General features: G+C 36.5%; 3 protein-coding genes across 6 annotated transcripts in view; all 3 read right to left on the bottom strand.

The window, feature by feature from the left end:
- Positions 1-19,399, bottom strand: part of LOC134855172 (charged multivesicular body protein 6-A-like) — a 49,877-nt gene extending 30,478 nt beyond the window's left edge. Inside the window, exon 1 of the mRNA XM_063871598.1 lies at positions 19,379-19,399. The gene's annotated coding sequence lies outside the window, so the exon portion shown is untranslated. The remainder of the gene's footprint in view (positions 1-19,378) is intronic.
- The window catches only part of LOC134855167 (GTP-binding protein 1-like), a 152,146-nt gene that overhangs the window by 92,728 nt on the left and 38,120 nt on the right, over positions 1-21,298 (bottom strand). The gene's annotated exons all lie outside the window — the stretch shown is intronic.
- Positions 80-19,393, bottom strand: LOC134855168 (uncharacterized). 3 transcript variants are annotated; one of them, XM_063871589.1, is made up of 8 exons: positions 19,380-19,393; positions 14,586-15,121; positions 6,481-6,581; positions 5,090-5,621; positions 3,909-4,086; positions 2,057-2,347; positions 1,543-1,741; positions 80-406 (listed from the first exon to the last, which is right to left on the bottom strand). In XM_063871589.1, exons 2-8 carry the CDS (start codon positions 15,109-15,111, stop codon positions 278-280), a joined length of 1,956 nt encoding a protein of 651 aa, XP_063727659.1. In that variant the 5' UTR covers positions 15,112-15,121; positions 19,380-19,393; the 3' UTR covers positions 80-277. The 3 variants fall into 3 exon arrangements, with proteins under 3 accessions (XP_063727659.1, XP_063727660.1, XP_063727661.1); XM_063871590.1 differs by lacking the exon at positions 19,380-19,393 and having other exon boundaries at positions 15,002-15,116; XM_063871591.1 differs by lacking the exons at positions 6,481-6,581; positions 14,586-15,121; positions 19,380-19,393 and having other exon boundaries at positions 5,086-5,188.

Here is a 21,298-nt window from a genome sequence, read left to right as displayed (position 1 = left end):
ATTTTTGAGAAACCCTTATTTTGCTACTTGCTTAGCACTTTGAATCTATCATTCCGCTTACTTCAACGTTCAAAACCAAAATCCAATGAAACTGTATTTTTCATATTCATTATTAAGCAGCAATTCTCGCATATTTTCAGACTGCAATCAATATGCAACTCATAACACAACAAAAATGACCCTGAATTAATTTATATAAGGAAACCAATCACAGCGCAACTATCTGAAGAGAATCATATTTTAGTACGACTGACAGACAAATTATCGAATCGAAACTCTAATAGCAATCCATGGCGACGTGAACAGCTTGTGATTCGGCCATTACTTGTTCACATACATGAATGAATGAAGTCCACTTCCGCTCTTGTTCACTAACAACTTCTTCAGTCCGCCTTCCGATCGCAACCTGAAAAAAAAACAGACAAAAAATGAAGTTCAGAAAGGGGAAGGTACAGAAATTGACTATCCTTAGACAGGTGTTATTATTACCACAACTTTTATTATTATTAAAACCTAGAAATTCAACCTTCGGGCTTTTTGTTCCGATTACAAGCAAACTTTCCCACTGTTGTGAAATTTGGTCGTTAGACTTGGTCGGCTACTACAAACATATTTGGTCCTCATGGCTAATTTGTGAAACCAGAGGCGAATTTAGGGGGGGAACCAGTCCCCCCCCCCCCCCCCCTCGGGGATTAGACCTCCTGCCGACCCAAAGCGTCCCCCTTTTGTACTATTTTAGATATCCATTTTTGGTGACAGACCGTAAAATTTTTCTAATGGCTCCTTCGGCGCCAATATATACTAATTTTGAGGGGGAGCACGTGCCAAAAAAACGCAATTTTAAAGTCAAAATTTATCAAAAAAATGCCCAAAAATCCTCACCCCCCCCCACCCCCTCGAGAAAGTTCTAGATCCGCCACTGTGTGAAACCACACATTATACCAAAAAACTTAAAACTTAAGTTTATATAAGGTGCTGGAGAAAAGCTGACTTTTATCCTGCAGCCAAATTCCATAACCATGGAACCGGAAGATTTCTCAGGGTTGTGCAAGTTGACCGAACTTTTTTGGATTTTTTAAATGGTCCACGCAGCGTTGCAAAAGGACAATGTGATCAATAACTGAATTAGCAAATTTTCAACTAAGGGTTGACAAAGAGCCAGAGGCTCTTTTCCAGTTCCCCCCTTTGTTAAATTACAAAAAGAGATGTTCAAAAATTGTTCACACGGCAATTTTCATAATAGAAATGTTGTGAAAATCTTTTCAGCTGTTCACGCTGACACGTTTTAATGCAGTTTATAACATTAAAAATTATTTTAAAAAGACTTTCATGTAATGAATTTCAGAAAAAAATGAAGGGGGGAACTGGAAAAGAGCCGAGCCAGAATTTCTTGAAGTGAAACGCTGCGCATCAGGTCTCAAATTGATTTTTTCATGATAGCAAAAATTACTTTTCTAGGATGTCATCAAACCGCTACTGCGCTACTGGCTCCATTCCTTTGTAAATTAAATTTTGCTTGAAGCTCTTGCATTTACTCCATACCTCAATGTGATGAACTAGCATTCTGTCACTTGATGAGTCACTTAGAAATTTCTCCAGCCAATCAGGGACCACCAACTTTTTACCATCTGAAGTTAACAATTGCTTTTTTTCGCTCTCAGTCTTAAGCTGAGAATCAGCAGTCTGATTATCATTCGCAGATATGCAGAGAAGCTTCGCGGCCAGTGACTTTGTCTGATAGCTGAAAGCAGATTTGGATTCAGTTGAAACCTTCAAATTGCTCATAATTAATAATTAATATCTACCCCCTTGAAAAAAACCATGAGAGAATGGGGTATAGACTGGCGATCAGTTGATCCGCAGCCTGTTGCCAAATCTTTTAAATCTCCAAAACCTTGGGATTTTCTCTCCGTTTTGTAAAACAATCAGTACCTCAAAATTCGACCCCTCAAATGCCATGCCTACGATTTTTCTTTAAATAACATAGCTGCAAACCTCAATTGGCTTTCAAAAAACAACAACAGAAAACTAGCTGAAACATTAAGCCATTTCGTACCTGCATAAATCTGATTCCAAGGTACGCATGAATACTTCTTTGCTCACATACTTTCTCATTATGCTACAATTCTCCATCAATTGCATCATCTCACTGTGGATTACGTCATCGCAAAAGCATGAACAATGGTTGAAAAACTCTTCCGCATAAGTCTCAGACAGACAGTCATTTATATCGTTTTCGCATGTGATTTGGATGAGTTTGCACACAGATCCCAGCACGTAAACAGTTGAATCTTTCATCAAAATTAGAATCATATTCGATATATCTGTCAGTATATTGTGATTGGACCTAGAAGTGAAATACACGATAGTTCCGTAGGACCTACTTCTTGTTCAAAAGGCTGCGATCAACAGCGATAGGCAAGCTTAGTTTGAAAAAGTTAAGACACAGTCGAAGCAGCACTTCGCAAACACAAGCAAAACGCGGCAAAAAGAAATTAACAATCAAGAAAAAACAAAAACGTCTGTAGAGAAACTAAGCTCTCAATAGCAAAAAAATTAGCGCAATTACATATTGAAACTAAGGACCTCTAACGTTGAGTTATTCATAATTTTGTCTTAAAAATTTTGCAGTTCGATAGTGGAGTTCTATCTCCTTTTTTAATAAAGTGAAATGAACTTTGGAAAAATCAAACAAAAATCATACCGCGATTAATCAAATTGAGCAAATTGAAAACAACACAAGACTGCTCGTATCAGGGCGAAGCCTTGAATGTTCCGACTGCCTTTTAATGTTTTTGGAGCAGTAATAACATAAATATCATTAACAAATTAAATGTAATAAAAAAATGAAAATCTTTTCTATGAAAATCATCCCCCCACACGCATATAAACTACAAAAGCATAAATTTCGCTCCTTGTAACAAATCAAAAAGGGCAAATAAGCTTCGTTCAACCAAATTGGAATGATTTCTAAGACGGATTAAATCTCCGACTACGCGTTAATAGCGCGAAATACATCGCGCGTTAATTGTCCCAAATTGGCCAAAATGGCAATCTTTAAACCCCCATAACTTTACGAAAAATGATCACAGTTGAAATATCGTTTCAAATTTAAGCTCAGCACAACGATAGCTTTCGATTGATATCAAAAAGTTGCGTCAAAAATGGCTAGTTAAAAAATCGAAATTTGTCTGAAGAAAAAATCCCACCTCAGCACAAATATTCCGTTACTTTCGTTACGAAAGTCGGAACAATAACAGTCTATATTAATATCCTTATCATTGGTTGTACTTATTAGCTGGTTTTTGATCAAAAGGAACACTTTGAAAATGAACACATTTTGTCGCATTAATATTGGTGTCGCAACAATATTTGCGACTTAGGTTGAAAAAAAAGAGTTCATACTATAACACAAGCTTTGCTTGTGAAAACAAGCTTTGCTTGTGTAAAAAGGAGCAAAAAAATGTAAAAAAAAACAACGTTAGACTTGGTAGATTTACAAATTACTGAACTTTCAGTTGTAGTAAAAAAAAATGTTTAAATCGTGACAAAACACAAGAACTAACTAAAACAATTTATACATAAAAATTTAAAATTTGAAAAAACAATTACTACCGAAAACGGGCCTTACCTAATTAATCAATGGCAATCAATCATTACAAATAAAGTCGCTTTATTTGGCACACATCCACCAAAAAAAAAAGAAAACTTAAATGAAAGAAAAATCTTCAAAAATTGCAAGATATTTTTGAGTTACTATTAGCTATAATCAGTAAAATAAATAGGATAGGAACTTTCTGTGGTACACAGCAACCGGCTTTTCTTGCTCCTATTTAGTGTTTAATAAATAATGCGCTGAAACAAATCAGAAGACCGGTGAACTATCGCATGTTTCACAACAAGGTTACCCCATTTTACTCTCTTCCATAAATATACAGGCACACCGCTCCATCATAACCGCCAGACAGTTGGTAGCACAATCTCGCATGTCCCAGTGTGTGCTAATACAGGCATGACTGAGGCAGTCTTTGAGGGAGGCTTCTGATTGGCTAACCCCAAGCACATTTTTCTCCACACTCAGCAACTCTAAAACAGTAAAACTAAAATTCTAAAAAAATCTAAAAACTAAAATAAAACATCCTTATGCATTAAATAAGAGGCCTAACGTTTATTCCCACCAGCCCCTGGTTTAAAAAAATCAAGAATTAAAGAAAAATGCGTTGTATCAAATCACAATCTCCTGAAATGAAATTATCTTAGAATTTATAGATAAGAAATAAACAAAGAATTAATTAGTATAATTAATTTTGCAAAAAAAGCTCCCCAAAGAAAGGACAGACAAAGGTAGACAATGTACCCACTAGACTTCTACCCTACATTTATAAGATTAAGTAGTATACCTCATAAATAACGAACAAATAAACTGAGTTCAATCCAAATCAAATACCTCTAAACGCATACATAAAACTACTACCGTAAAAACGATTTTTTCAAGGCATTATTTCACTCTAATGGTCCCTGATTACCACCTATAGCAGTGGATGTCCTTTAGTTACTATGCTAACGGCATGGTTTGTATAAAATACAGCAGACGGTAATATTTTTTCCAGAAGTGCTCAATTTAAACTCTATTTGGACCTAAAACTCGCAAGTCCAAATTTTCAAGACCAAATTTTCTTCATTTTTAGACCATTTATCGAAAACTGTGGATTATTTTCAATCATAAAATTTAGAAAACCTTGCGCTTCGAATTGTCAGTGAATAAGATTAGGTAAATAGATTTAGTTTTATAGAAAGTAGAACAATTTTCTCAAATTTGATTTAACTGAGAAACTGCTTTTTCAATGCTTTGTAACATTATCTCAATAACTCAGATCTTTTTTTTTTAAGATCATTTATCCACGAGGGATAGGACCAACATACGAGCTGTACAGCTCATCACGGCGAACCGCTGTTGTGCCCCTGCTTAAGAACTACATGCAATTTTTTTGGTTATTTTTCTGGGCTGGGTAATGTTGCCTCACCCTCAAGCAACCCTCAAGATCTTCAAAATTTCAAAAAAAAATAGATTATTTATCAATTTACCTACTTTTTGGGCAATTCCAAACGTCCACAATATCATCTGTGTGTTTCTGCAAACACAATTTGAGCGCCTTTTCAAACACTTTCGGCTCATTTTCGTCCACTGAGTAAAACATGTTGTCAATCAACAGTTCTTCTGGTACAGTTAACTGTATATGAAGCGGCAACGCGGTTAAAATATCCAATCGCAAAATAACTGGCTCAAAAATTTTGTCCGTCGACCAAATATGAGTTAACAATACTTTCAAACAATTCGGGGCTTCTTCGTTTCCAAACAAATACGGCAGAACTTTTACGAGAGCACTCACTGGTTGCGTTTTCAAAATGAACTTTTGATTGTTTTCTGATTGATGCACTGATATATTATTGCACAGGTAATTTGTAATTTCTTGCTGAACAGATTTGTCCCCAGCATGAAATAAAGCGACTAGAGATTCGTAGAAACAAGCCTTGCTTCTGCTTCGTCTGATATAGTCTTTCAGAACAATATCCGTGGATATTTCAGGATGTTTGAGAATGATTCTAGGATCCAATGGAACCTAAATGAACCTCAAGCTAATATAATTGACGCCGCTAGCTTCTTAAGATAATTTCACCAGTTTTTATTCCGTTTAGCCGTAAGCCCGCGGATATAATTATTTTAAAAAATGTATGAAAACGTAGAAACAACCCAACTAATCACCAGAATCACGACGACAAACCAACTCCGAACGCACTTAGAATTTAACCTAAGCTAAAATAATTTGGAATGTGGTGAAAATCTTCTTCCCACCCCTAGTTCCAACTAGTTTGAGAGAGAGGATGATCAGTTGTTCCTGCGTGGTAACTTTCAGCCAATGAGTATCAAGTTAATTGAGCATAGATCTAAGCGACGTTATACCAACTTAAATAGCAATGATAAAATCTTCAGCCTCTAAACTTGATTTAGTTGTTTACTTATTTATTTAGTTGTTTGCTTAGTTATCGGTGGTAAGTGAAAAGATTTGTTTTATTGTGGATGCCGAATGTTTTTTACTATAATTAACTTAAATTCGCTCCCAAGAAAGTGACATTGAAAAAAAAACATAATTTGAACGCATTAAACTTTTTGTGCGCCAATTTCTGCAGTTCGTGCTGCTGAACAGTAGAAAGGAAACTATTTCGTCAACTAAATTATATTGAACATATGATTGGCTATTTTTCCTTTTTCCTCTCCCCCCCCCCCTCACATACGCATCAATTTTATATTTTAACGAATGGTTTACAAAGGTAATGTATACAGACTATATGTAATTGGAATAGCCTAATTAAACAGCATGCCAACTTTTTTAGCCACCGGACCAGGTAACAAGGAACCTAAAAACTTCAGGTGGAGTTGGAGTGGGGATGAGGAAACAGAAAAAGGCAGATGATCTAAACCTGTGATAAAATCCTGCTACGAATATCGTCCATCGAGTCTGCTGTCAAATCGACGTCAAGCAAAATAACCAAGCTGTTCAATTCAGAGTCCTCAAAAGTTTCTGCAGACAAAGTACAGGTGCATTCAGTTTGATTCAGAGTCAAAGATTCTAATCAATATTCATGGAACTGACATTGACATTATTGTTTCTTTTCCTATTATTCGTTTCAAAGCATAAAAACCGGCAACACAATTGTTAGCTTAACGCCATAAGACTCGCAAATGCTCATGTTTTTGTTAAAAATCAATATAAATTAAAAGCACTGCAATTATATTTTTTTTTTGGTCGGAAGCATTTGTTTTAAGATTTAGACATTTCAAAGACATAACTTTAAATAATTGTCACGTTAACTTGACCACAATGTTTTCAAAAAATAATGAACATGTTAAAAAAAATCCAAAATAATGGCTTGAAAATCCCTTAAATAAAAAATTACTTCGAATTATATACGCTTCGAAAGGCCTTCAACAAAATTTTCCGTTAAACTTCTCGTTCCACGTTTCACACGACATAAATAAGTGAAATCTACTATCAACAAAATTTTCCAAATAAAATTAAATTCTGACTCTTTGTTGTTCCTTTGATTTATTGCATTACATCCATAACGTCACTTCAGACGTGTTACTTTCTAAGTATTTTTTTTAACTAACCGTGGCAATTCTCCTAATGCAGAGGCGAAGCAGTATTTCGCAAATCGAAGCGAGGTGAGCTCAAGTACGTTCTCGCGTGTTCTAATATTAATTATCAAGCATTTCATTGGTTTATAGTGTATCAGCTGGATAGCCATTTGTGGCCCGGTTCATAAACTCAAAATTCACACTTGATTTTTACTTTCCTAATCAAATTTGTTGAGCTTTGAGATAAAAAATATAACTTATCTAAAAATTATTTGCCAATTTCAGATAGCATATAAAAATAAAATTAAGACAAAAATAAAATTTATATAAAATTTATTTGCCAATTTCAAATAGCATATAAAAATAAAAATGAGATAAAAAAATTTATATAAAGTTTATTTGCCAATTTCAGATAGCATATAAAAATAAAATTGAGATACAAATAAAATTTATATAAAATTTATTTGCCAATTTCAGATAGCATAGAGATAATGCTATCTGAAATTGGTAAAATTAAACTACATAGGATGGTTGCGACTGGTTGATTAAGTGAAACAATCTTAAGAAAAAAGCGTTGCTCGTATAACTAATTCCACCTGAACTGATATAAAATTACGAAATCTTTTCGCGTCGTAACATTCAAAAACCAAAAAATTCAGAAAAAATATACGCCGAACTTCTTTTTTGACTCTAAATTAGCAATAAAAAGGTCGAACATAAATTACTGCTCTCATAATTTCGTATTAAATTCCATCTGGATCAGACCCTTCCTCTTGTTTATCATTAAAAAAAGAAACGCAACAATAATGTAAAACATAATAAAGAAAAAAAATGGCTTCGCAAAAAATTGAAGGATTAAATAAATTTTAGGAAAATGCTAAGATAAATGAACAGATTTGATGACGATGAGATATTTGCGCTTAACAGAATTTGTTATCTTTTAGTATTATTGATCTCTAACTCAAAAGTTGGTATTGAAAATAATGGTTTTGAAATAACTTGCAACAATCGGCTGAGTTGAAATATTATATTTTTAATTTTATTACATGGTCGACTGTGATTTTTTTTTCTAGTTTATCCCTGAGTTCCACTGGGGGGGGGGGGATCTAAGATTATATCGATTTTTGACCAATGTTTCTGCGCCGCAGGCAAAATTTTAAAAAAAAGGTCAAAGAACGCACTTTGAGCACTTTTTGGAAAATCTTGACCAAAAAATCGCGTTTAGTTTATAAAATCAAATTTAGTCTATATTGGCGCCAAAGGGCGCCTTTAGAAAAAATTATTGTCCGTCAGCCACGAAAGGAAATCTCAAAATAGTACAAAGGAGAGACCATCCCCGCCCCAATCCCCCTGAACCCACTGGTGGTTCCACTATTTCCTCTATGATTAAATTCAACATTTTTTGTTGTTTTTTTTGTTTAAATCAGCGTACCAACCCTGGTACCCTGCGAGAGTATTTTCCACGTTTGAAGTCAAAAATACTGAAGTAACCTTTTCTTCCATGAAATTCCAATCAAAATCAGTTTCTACACAAGCGCATAGATTTTTTAAAGTGAGGCCAAGTGAATAATTTATTGGTTTAAGACTACTCAGCCAATTGTCGGTTTAGGGTCCGGAAGAAAACGGAATATTTATGCTCGGTGTGGTTTTTTTATTGGTCAGTTTTCGCCGATCGAAATAATAGTTTTCAACAAAAAATTTTTATACCCCATTGAAGATATCGACTTCTTGAGTTCAAATTTAAAAAGATATTGGCCATGTTCTGGACTAAATCATGCGCGCTTTGAAGAGTTTCTTCATGATGCTGAGAGCGTAACGGGAATTATTTATGCGTATCTATTTAGACATTAAAAGGACATAACTTAAAATAATTTGCACGTTAACTTGACCACAATGTTTTCAAAAATATAGAATATATTAAAAACAAAAGATTTTTTCCTAATCAAATTTTTTGAGCTTTGAGATAAAAATAACATTTATATAAAATTTATTTGCCAATTTCAGATAGCATATAGATAATGCTATCTGAAATTGGTAAAATTAAACTACATAGGATGGTTGCGACTGGTTGATTAAGTGAAACAATCTTAAGAAAAAAGCGTTGCTCGTATAACTAATTCCACCTGAACTGATACAAAATAACGAAATCTTTTCGCGTCGTAAAATTCAAAAACCAAAAATTCAGAAAAAATATACGCCGAACTTCTTTTTTGACTCTAAATTAGCAATGAAAAGGTCGAACATAAATTACTGCTCTCATAATTTCGTATTAAATTCACTTCCTGGATCAGACCCTTCCTCTTGTTTATCATTAAAAAAAGAAACGTAACAATAATGTAAAACATAAAAAAGAAAAAAAATGGCTTCGCAAAAAATTGAAGGATAAAAACAATTTTAGGAAAATGCTATGAAAATGAACAGATTTGATGACGATGAGATATTTGCGCTTAACAGAATTTGTTATCTTTTAGTATTATTGATCTCTATCTCAAAAGTTGGTATTGAAAATAATGGTTTCGAAATAACTTGCAACCATCGGCTGAGTTGAAATATTATATTTTTAATTTTATTACATGGTCAACTGTGATTTTTTTTTCTAGTTTATCCCTGTGTTCCACTGGGGGGATCTAGGATTATATCGATTTTTGACCAATGTTTCTGCGCCGCAAGGAGAGAAAGGAGACAGTAGCTCCAAAGTCGTTATAATTATCTACAGCAGTTTCAAAATTTTAACAATTTGAGTAAAACATGTCAAAATCAGATTAATCAGTTTTAAACAAGCACTCAGAGTCACTTATCGAGCGAAAATTAAGACGATAATACAGGGGTAGACAGCCGTTGAATCGAAACACCTGTGAGACCCAAAAAAATCGGATTTTGCCCTTCTTCACCCGACAATATCAGGTGGCCAACACAACATACAATTAAAGCAAAAATCGGAATCTAAACAATATCAGATTTTTCAATTTTAGACATAGAGGCGAAGCTGAAACTTCGCAAACACGAGCGAGAAAGCGGCAAAAAATCAGGAGCTTTAAAAGCAGAGAAATTCAAATTTTTCATGTAATAATTTGGAATGTAATAAGCCAATTAACTTTGCATGTATTAAATTAGAATGTATTACATCAAATGGCGTACAAATTATGAATTTCAAAAATCTCGCGAACAAATTCGACGTAGGCAATTTCCACAATGAGATTTAATTATACTGTTATATGAAGCAAATAGCTACTTTCGGTTCAATTGATGGAATAAAAAAGCATCAACTGTGTGGGCTTATTCATAATCAAATGTCAAAGCACTTGGCATAAGACTGCTCATGAAGCTTACCCATTTGCACCGAGAGTAGCACTTTAATTTCAACTTAGATACAAAAAAGACCGACATTTCTAAAATTTTCGACATTGGACAAGCACAAGACCGACATTTCACAAGAAATTTCCACGAAAATTGAAAAAACAAGATTTGTCATGGACTCTCTAACCTCAGACCTTGGGATACAAAAGCACGTTCTTTACCGCTATACTAAGTGGGAAATCTAGTGATTCATTAGGCAGAGTTCAGAGGTAAAAAACATATAGTCCCTGATTACAAGTCACTTGCTCAGGTGAAAAAACGTTAACTCCAAAAATTACTTAAACATAATATTCTACTGGTGATTTGGAATCTGACACACAGGGAATACGAAGCGAACTGAGCCAGGTGAAATGCCAATGAAATACTAAACTAGATACACAGGTTGAAAAACGAATAGAGACATTCACAGATAGACCGCTAGCTAGGTAGTATCTTATAACCTTTATAAATAAAAAGTTCATGAATTACCCACCTCATCCATCAAAACAGCATTGAAAAAAAGAACACTGCTACCAAACGCAATAAAATCCTAGTTGTAAAAACAACTGTCATGGGACCCGGAAGTTTTCATTAATTACAGATCAGTTGCAAATATAATAACAGTATCCAAGATTATTGAAAGAGTTGTGACCTCTCAATTGACTGTTTTTCTAGAATGTAATAAGCTTCTAGATACCAACCAGTCCGCTTTTAGCAGAAAACATTCAACAGAAACCTGCTTGTTGAAAACAATGAACGAGATTTTATGTCAACTTGACGAAAACGCTCTAGTAATTGTGCTTGGAGTAGACTTATCAGCGGCTTTCGATACGATAGACTACAAAGTTTTGAGTGATATACTAGACGGGCGGTTCAAAACATTAGGAGTGTCTCTTGGTCTCTCTTGCCAAATCTACACTGATGACACCTTGATATATGTATCACTAGATAGAAAAACGAGCCATTCAACAATAAAATTTGAAATTAATACAATCGTAACAAAACTATTTACTAAGTTCTATGAGCTGAAATTGAAGATCAGTCAAAACAAATATTGAGCGCCAAGTCGAAGAGAAAGAACCTGGAGCTTGAAAAAATAATTCAGGGAAACACGGAAACCGATCTCGTTCCTTTTAATACTTCTGTGGGCGTAAAGATAGATACGAATTTGAACTTAAAGAGACATATAAACTGGCTGTACTGCTTGCTATCTCAAACTCAAAAAACGGTACCGCAAACAACAGTTTTTAAACCCTGAAATGAAAACTTAGTGGCGAAAAGCCTTATTTTTAGCGGACACGATTACTGTAACGTGTTACTTAACTGGATCTCGAAATACAAGAACGCTGCATGTCGGTTCGTATTTGGAATCAAGAAGCACGAATCATGCAAAGTGCTGAAATACAAATAACATTGGCTGTCTATCAGAGAACGAAATGGTTTTAAATCAACGGTGATTATAGTGTTTAAATCAACGGTGTAAAGTAATTCATGGCGAGGATATACCTGAATATTTGAAAGATCTTTGCTCTCTACAGAGAAAAAGTGAGCTGAAAAGAGACCATAATTTTTGAAAGCTACAGTCAAAATTATCGTAACTCATTTGGAGGCAGTTCAATTTCTGTTTTAGCACCTAGACAATGGAATGGTCAACATGGAGCTTAGACGAGTTTCTGAACACATACTCAGAAAAACAATCGAAAAAGTACCGCTTCAAAACTGCTTTTAACCTACACTAGCTTTCAGCAGCAAAATGCGTTTTCATTGCTACGTTCATCGCGGATAAATTAAATGAATCGAGCTCTCAGCGAGAAGAACTGCTCAATTGAGAAAAGGCAGAAGCCTTTTCGGAAAATCGGCCACTTTGACAATATAAAAGATTGCTCCAACATGATTCTAGGATCCTCCCTAGTGTTTGGTGTTTGTCATAGAAACACAATTACTATTTCCTGCCCTGGTGGGGCAATATCAACCATGAAAGCAGTGACAATATCATTACAGACTTAGATGGACTCGAACCTCAAAACATTATTATAATGGAGGAAAAATAATCTGCCTTCAAAAATCTGTCAAAGAAACCTCATCGATGACGGAAGGATATATGAGAAAATTTTTAAACATTTCATAATTTTTTAGTAAAGCATCTTTTACTTGACAGGTAGAAATTTTTAATACTTCGCCTGTAAATCAAGCCTAGTGTAAGGCTGAATACTCATCGAATGACTGAAGATCAGGGACGAAGATTCATTGAACGGTTTCAGACTGAAGACTCTACGCAAAGCAAGCCCAGATCTTCGAATGCAACAAAAGCCGGTCCATTTTAAGGTCGAAAACACCTCTGAGTTTCAAAAAGAGGTGTTTCAAGAAACAAAATGACAGGCTATTCTTATTATTTGACTAGACTTGTGTTGTAGATTTCTGTTTAAATTTATCACGCTAATTGGTTTCATTTGTTTTTTTTGTCATCCATGCAGAAGCCGAACCCGGAAGTTTTTTATTCGGGTTGACAAGAGCTCATATAACTAGAACCCATTAAGATATGACTAACTTAAAAAAACTCATCTTGCAAAATGCAGAGGACGTGTGATTTGAAACCGCAATCACATGATTGCTGGACACCATCACTGCCGGAGCGCCACAGAAAATTGTGACAGATGCGAAACGGAGCTTCGCAACGATTGCGATACAACACACATATAAAAAAATCTAAGAGAAAACAAAATAGACTTGTTGAAAAATTAGGTGAACCACATAGGTGCCCAGCTAAAGCCAGGGGTACGTGTTTGATACTGAATAAAATTGCTATACTAATCCGGCACAAAAAAAGTGTTTAAAAGTTGGATTTTGCCTACACATTAGTTGTTCTTTACTAAAATAAGTAAGACTAAAATTTTTTTTTGAGATAATCAATTTTCCCAAGGAGATAATATTTATCTTATAAAAAATCAAGAAGTCGACGCTTCTGCAGGATCAACTATCGCAATCCTTTCAAATGAACTTTTCATCACAGATTTGATGGTAAATTTTACAAAAATTCAAAAAGTTTGTAAAAAAAAAAACGTTCAAAAGACTTTCCAAAATCCTCAACGTGTTTCTGCAAAAAGCAGGTTATGGGGGCTTAAGCAGAGAAGATTCCCAAAACCGACTTTGAGATTAAATTCAACCTGAGAATTGGCCGGGTAGCTTTTGCAAAACTTTGAATTGCTTGAAGGCCATAATCTTTTTTTGAACAAACTGGGCAAATCTCAGACGTGGGAGAGAAAAATCAAAAACTCAAAAAACGGTCAAATCGAAAAATTGACTTTTTCGGAGCGACAGAATATTTCCCTTCTTGTGTAAATTTTTTTGCGAGTGTTCACTACAACAGAAATGCTTCCCACTACCCAATAATAATAATAATAAAAACGGTCAAAAATCAAAAAGTCAAAAATCAAAATCAAAAAAACTTGGGTGTAGCCACCAAGGCAGGGAAGCTTTTCAAAACAGTTCTATTCATTGAAAACAAAAACTCATATTTGAGAGCGGTAGTTTTCGAGAAAAAGTAGAAAAAATCAAAATATGATTCAAATAGTCTCCCACACATTTCGAAGGCCGTAGACAGAGAGGTCAAGTAAAAAAAAGACTCTAGAGGAGTATTTAGGGACTCAGGGGACTGGGTGGCCTTTCAATTGAAATCCTTCTTTTGAAAATCATCAGAAGTTTCAAGAAAAACAACAATTTTTGAAAAATGTGAAAAACGAAATATACAAAAAATTCGTCCAAGATAGGACATTTGAGCCGTCAACAGATAAGCAGACAAATAAATGGCATCCCAGGTATATTCGTTACCTCCAGGCAAAGTTGGCCGGGAAAGCTAAATTTGAATACATTATGAAAGAAGGTAAAGATGAGTCCAGAGAACAAAGTTGTTGACGGGGAAAAATCTAGTACCCGATTGCAATACCCTTGCTAATCGCAGGGTTAAAAAAGTGAAACATTTTTCAAGCATGAAGATTCAGAAAATCGTGGTTAAATATTTTGCTTCAATTTTAGAGTTCTCTGCGGAGGATTTGAAACTAAACTGATGGAGATGATGCTTGCTTTCATTTTAGTCGACCTATAAAGAATGCACCTGTAAAATTTAGTATGTCTTGGAAAATTAACAGATGTTTTGACCTTAAGCAGCTTAAGAAATGTGCAAGCTTTTGACGAAGGTATATATTTCGGCTCTTGAACCAGAGAAGTACTTCCTTGGCTTCAATAAATTGAATCAACTCTGAATTCTCTGAATCTAATACAAAAATGAATAAATCAAGAAAAACTTCTTTGCAGCTGTCTTGGAGCGGACTACTTATCAGTTTCTTGAAAATTCGCAGAGGCCAGTTTTCATTACATTTAAGTATCGACAACAACAATTTGAGGTACATTCTTTGAATTGATCCGGGCAAAACTGCGAATGAAAATTCGGTCATTTGCAATTTTTGTTGAAATTTTCCTGCTATACTGAGCAAACTGTACGCTGTGAGGTCTTGAAATGCAACAACAAACTTTTCAATTATTGTGTCATCTCGCACAAAACTGTCACAGTCTAGTAAAAAAGATACGGCATTGAGAGCAATCAATACATCTGAGCTATCGTCGCTTCCATCTATTGTCATTTCAGATCTAAATTTAAAAATTTAGAGCTAAGATATTTATAAGACAATACTTTTATGTCAATTCTTATACAGTGGCTAAATCGCGAAGATGCGGTCATTGAAAAGCTGAGCAGTCGGCATCAGACATGCTAAGCGTATCTTTGCACCAATCGCGATACAATAAATGTGCCAGTTACAGTTTAACAAATTTATGGCAACAATGAGCGACATCGCTGACCAAAAAAAAACATTGTAATAGTAGTAGTAGTAGTAAAAGACTTTATTATTTTATACAAATAATTGCATTAAAACATAAGGCTGAGGGGACGGGAACAGCTGAAAACAAGACAGTCTCTGCCATACGCGGAGAACTGACCGACGATACACAAAATTTAAAACGTAGCTAGGGTTACACTCGACAAGAAGAACATCTACATTTAACAAAAAACGAACAAGACGAGCACATGTTTAAAGTTGTGGTTCGATAAAGCAGGTATTTAAAAAGCGAGGATTTGAACGACTTCAGAGGGCAGTTGATGTCAATCGAAATCGAGTGAAGGTCATTAGCAAGAGTTGTTGCTCTGGTGAAGAAGTTGTCTTCAGTCCTAGCTTTACCATGTCGGCTAACAAGGAAAGGCCTTCTTGTAGAACCACGAGCGGCCCGGTCGACATCAGAGTAAGAGACGTACTCAAGGGCATCGATATCGGTTTTGTCGTTCAGGATTTTCCACAAAAAGACGGCATCGTTGTATATGAGTTGGTAGCAGAATGGAAGCTGACGCTGTGACAAGAGAGCAAACTTGAAGTCTGGACAACCTGTTGACCATTTCAGGCAGCGGTGCTGAAACTTCATTAGCTTACGTAGGGACGTGATATTTGGTCGCCACGCCGGAGAACAGTACATAACCACAGGGTATACAGTTGACTCGATGAGTTGGGTCTTTGTACGGGCGTTTGCATGGTATGAAATAGCGCCACGCATCAGATACAGCATTGCCATGCCTTTTGCCAGTTTGTTTCGAACGTGTATTATCCACGTGAGGTTACTCGAAATAGTAACACCCAGGTCACAAACAGTAGCCGCATTACATATCGGCGCATTTCCAATCGTAACTGCAGGATTGGATTCCCTTGATGAGATCAAGCGAGTCTTATCGGGATGAAAACGAAGTCCATTCGCTTGTGACCACGTTACCATCGAATCAATATCAAGTTGGAGTTGATCAACGTCATTGTTCAATATTTTGCTATCGTCGGCAAATAGATAACAGGTGGACGATGTTAAACAACCAGGAAGGTCATTTATAAACAAAACAAACAACAGTGGACCAATAACACTGCCCTGAGGAACGCCACTAGGAACATAACAAGGGTTCGATAAGGTTTGGTTTACCCGTACAACTTGACGTCTGTTCTCAAGATAGCTGCTGAAAAGCGCCAGAAACATATAATCAAATCCATATCTTGAGAGTTTGCTGATGAGCAAAGAATGAGGTACGGTATCAAATGCTTTCTGTATATCGAAGTAAACTACATGAAAGGGTTCGTTCCGTTCGTTTGCCCAATACAATTTGTCAAGGAAGCAAACAAGTTGTGTCGCAGTTGAGCGTCTAGACATAAAACCGTGTTGATTTCTATTAATTTGATGGCGGACTTTTGGGTAGATAAAGTTAAAAATTAAACGTTCTAAAATAAGCGACAACTTTGGGAGAATGCTTATTGGACGATAATTCGAGGCGTGCATCGCATTCCCTTTCTTCAGAATAGGAGTAACAACAGAAGTTTTCCACATATGAGGCCAGGTACCCGAATGGAGTACAGAAAGAAACAAGAAAAACACTGGGGTGGCAAGCAATCGGGCTTGACTGCGAAGAATGAACGGAGGTATTCTGTCGTAAGCAAAAGAACAGCTGTCGTCAACAGAGGCCAACATCCTTTCAACGATGTCAATTGATATCGAAATGTCAACCAAACGAGTGGTCGGATCGGAATTAAAAGGAATCGGGATATGGTCAGAGACTTCACTAAAAACGGATGAAAAATACAAGTTAAAAAGGTTGGCTCGTTCACTGTCCGAACATGCCACTAGCGAATTCCAGTTAATAGTGCTAGGAAGGGTAGTTTTCCTCATTGTGCGAAGAAACTTGAAGCATGCCTGTGTGTGGTTTAGAGACATAAATAGAACAGATTCATCCATCACAATAGACTGATCTGCTTCAGCGCCTAAAGTCCGCAGCAAACATGCATCACGGAGGTTCCAGTTCTTTATCAAACGTCTTTGAACGGTTGATTTGCGATTGAGAAGATGCACTGTGTGCGAAGAATAGTAGTATGGTAGCAACTGTCTCCTAATCCTCTTCACAGTAAGCGACAAATTTGTGGGATATTGTAGCAACTGATACCAAGTATCGTAACAAATATTTAAAGGGGCGTTCCATGCGACATAATCACTTAGGAAAGCAGAGTGTTCCCAAAACATGTTCTCTCGGAACGAGCACTTTGAATAAACCGGGATTTGACCGTGTTTGAGGCAGCTATTGCTCCGAAGAGAAATTTCTGCATGTATCGGCAGATGATCAGATATTACGGATGCTTGATCAACATACGAGTTAACAACAGCACCTGGAGACGATAGAACAAGGTCCAAGATGTTGCCAGCCGCGTGTGTGGGTGTTTCGATCACCTGTTGCAAATTGTAGGAATCAAAGAAATGCAGCAGTGACTCAGAGTGGCCACATGAAGCTGATAGAGTGTGCCAACAAATATCAGGTAAATTAAAATCACCTAGCACGACAACAGCCCTAGCTTGAGATGGAATGTTGTGCGACTCACAGATCATAGTAAAGCGATGATACATACTTTCAACACAATGTACTATACTGCTCGCGTCCAGACAGTAAGCAGAGGATCGAGGGGGACTGTAGACCAGCAATATAAGACAAGACTGATCTGCGGATAAAACTACACATGCACACGAAAAGTCAAACATATGGTCTGTGATATCAATTACTGGGAAGGGACAGGAACTGTGGCAAGCAATAAACACGCCACCGTGTTGGCCAACTTGTCTGTCAGAACGAGACAAAATTGAATAGGTAGCAGTTGGCAGAAGTTCGGAAGAATGCACGTCACTTGTTAACCAGGATTCCGTGATGCAGACCAACGTTGGTTGGTGAATACTTAAATAGTTACAAAGTTTCCGGCGCCGCACAAATGAGAGGAGAGATTGGCAATTGTATAGCATTGCAGATAAAATTTCAACGCGATTTGGTTGTCAGATCTTGACTTCAACTCCGTCATTGTAAAGCTTCAGGTTTCGTATTTTCAGATTACCTGGAAGAACATCGTTGTTGATGAGTTCCCGGCGCTTGGCAAGAAGTTTGGATTCGATCACATGATCGGCTGGAGAAAGCATTCTTGATATGTACACAGGGAATGCAAATGACTTCAGATCACTCGACCTGTTGAGCAGTTTTCGAATTGTCCATTCGCTTCGAAACCTCACAAGCAGCGTTCGAGCCCGTTTGGGAGTCGTATCCGTTGACTGTGGACGCCCCATACGACGTGCAGATACCACGTTTTCGTCGCCTGGTTCGCCAAGGTGCTTTAAGATAGTAATCAGCTGTTGTTCGTCGTTTGACTGTTTCGCGGAATTGCTCCCATCAGTTTCGGGAATGCCGTTGATTCGCAACTCGAAGGAATGCTCTTTAGTCACTTGAGTGGCTGCAGGAATCCTTATAGAGTCAAGAGTCTCCTTAACAGCTGATTTGACTATGTTCTCGGAAGGATTCTCACTGGTAGTGAGACACTGTATCGAGGACTGAAGAGGGGCGATTGCTTCGTTAATAGTGCGGTGAATAAAATCACGGTCTGGTGATTGCTGCTTAACAAGGTGTTCAGCTATAGGTAAACAAGTATCGCAAATCCATAAGCAACCTCGGATATCTCCAAGAAGCTTATACATATCATTTGATAAACCAACACAAGTCTCATGGTGCCAGTTGCTGCATCGAGAGCAGAGAATTCCTTTTGATTTCACATCTTTTTGACAGCTCCCACAGGGGGCTGTAGTAGTTGAGTTCACACGAGAACGCATTTATAAACGAGTAAGCAAATAACTAATGGAACAATCTCACCCGAGAGACGTGATGACTGATGTAACCCCAGAGACGCCAGGGAGAAGTTCCACTGCAGAGGTGACCAGATCCAAAGAGAGCAGAAGCTGGTAGACCGTGTGAGTAGAAGGCCCGTGTGATCAGCAGTTCCCGACCATTCAGTATATAAAACTATTTAATAAGTTTATCACAACAATTAGGCTAAATCACTGATAATCACTGAAACTAGAAAAAGTCCCTAATAAAGACTGGCTGACGTCAAATCTTCAAAGAGCGTTAATTTCACAGACAAAATAGGTCTCAAAAACGAATTCTTTTCTACCTATAATAATCATAATAATAATAATAATAATAATTTTAGGTGAGTGAATTGAGAAACAATCCAATATGTACAAATACAAATACGTGGCGTGATTTCCGTTTTTGCTAGTTCTATTTGTTTTAATTTAGTTTAATATTCCAGACATTGTTTGAAAGAGAATCTGTAAAGAGAATCAGAAACAAGCTACTGAAACTAATCGAATCATACTTGACAAATCGAGTACAAGTCGTGCGTATAAATGGAGTAAACTCGTCACCAATACAAGTTACCAGCGGTGTCCCGCAAGGGAGTATTTTGGGCCCCATACTTTTTCTGGTTTTTGTTAACGACCTCCCGAAAATGTGCGATCAATTGTTTCCCCTACTTTTTGCCGATGACGCCAAATTTCTCAGCGTGGGTTTAAGCACAATAGATATTCAAAGTGATTTAAATGCGTTGTATGACTGGACCGTTAGAAACAACATGCCCTTCAATATGGATAAATGCTGCCTAATTAAAATGTCCAAAAACCAAAAACGATTGCTTTTTGGAAACGAATTGATTAAAACAGAGGAAACTCAATCTGATTTGGGGCTCATGCTTTCCTGTGACTTAAAATGGAATTTGCATATAAATAAGGTTTGCTGCAAAGCAATTCGTGTTTTTCACATGATAAAAAGAAGCGTATCGAATCTTGGACAAAAAGCTAAACTGGATTTGTATAAATCTATGATCGTACCAATACTCACGTACGCAAGTCCATGTTATGGATTAAGTAAATACATTATTACGGAGCTTGAAAATGTACAAAGGCGTATAGTTAAATGGATAATTCCGCATATGGATTCGTACAAAGATCGGTTAATCGAAATTTCACCATTGCCACTGCCAATGTATATACAGATCAACAACCTTTTGTTGCTGTCAAAAATTTTATCGAAAAATTATGATGTTGACATGTTGAAAGTTCCATCGTATTCCTGTTCCTCGCGCGGTTGTATGTTTCAGCTCGAGAGGCCGAAAAAGAAATTTTTGGAGGACGAATTCTTTTACCAAACATGTCGGCTAGCGGATGTGATCAAAATTGACGTGAGAGAAACAAGCAGACTGAAGAAGCGAATATTGTGGTTATTTTGGAGAAAATTTGAGAAGGACTACGAACAAATGAACAAGTGCACATGGAGAATTGCTTGCGATTGCACAATGAATGACTGTAGAAGCAAAACTTCACTATAGAACGAAAAACTGAAAGGGGGAAACCCCTTGTGCTACGAGCACAAAAGCCCTATTACTACTACTACTACATATACTCTATATATACGCTGTATGTTTGGACTATCTATAAAATTGTTAGTAAAGTTAAAATACCAGCTCGTTCTTAATTCTTAAAACTGATGTTTTTTTAGTATCCGTAACCTCATATATTCTAATCAACCAATTTCTGAACTGTAACCGAACTTCTTTTGTTTTGTTTATTGCTTGATTTCTGAATGTTGTGTTTTTGTTTGACGTAACCAATGAATTTTAACCAACTTTATTATTTACACTTTGCTATACTGATGCCTCGGCTTTTTACTGTATAGTAATTCAGGTGTTCTTTCTTCTTCTTCTTCTTCTTCAAAAACAGAATTTAGGGTAGCACCCAGGGGAGATATTCCCGGGAGATATTCCCGAGGTATAAGAGCTAAGATAATTATAAGACAATACTTTCATGTAAATTCTTATACAGTGGCCAAATCGCGAAGATGCGGTCATTGAAAAGCTGAGCAGTCGGCATCAGACATGCTAAGCG

The sequence above is a fragment of the Symsagittifera roscoffensis genome, chromosome 10 (assembly GCF_963678635.1).
Source record: "Symsagittifera roscoffensis chromosome 10, txSymRosc1.1, whole genome shotgun sequence".
Lineage (NCBI taxonomy): Eukaryota > Metazoa > Xenacoelomorpha > Acoela > Convolutidae > Symsagittifera > Symsagittifera roscoffensis.
The sequence above is the reverse complement of the archived record's forward strand: the minus strand, read 5'-3'. Positions and strand labels throughout refer to the sequence as shown.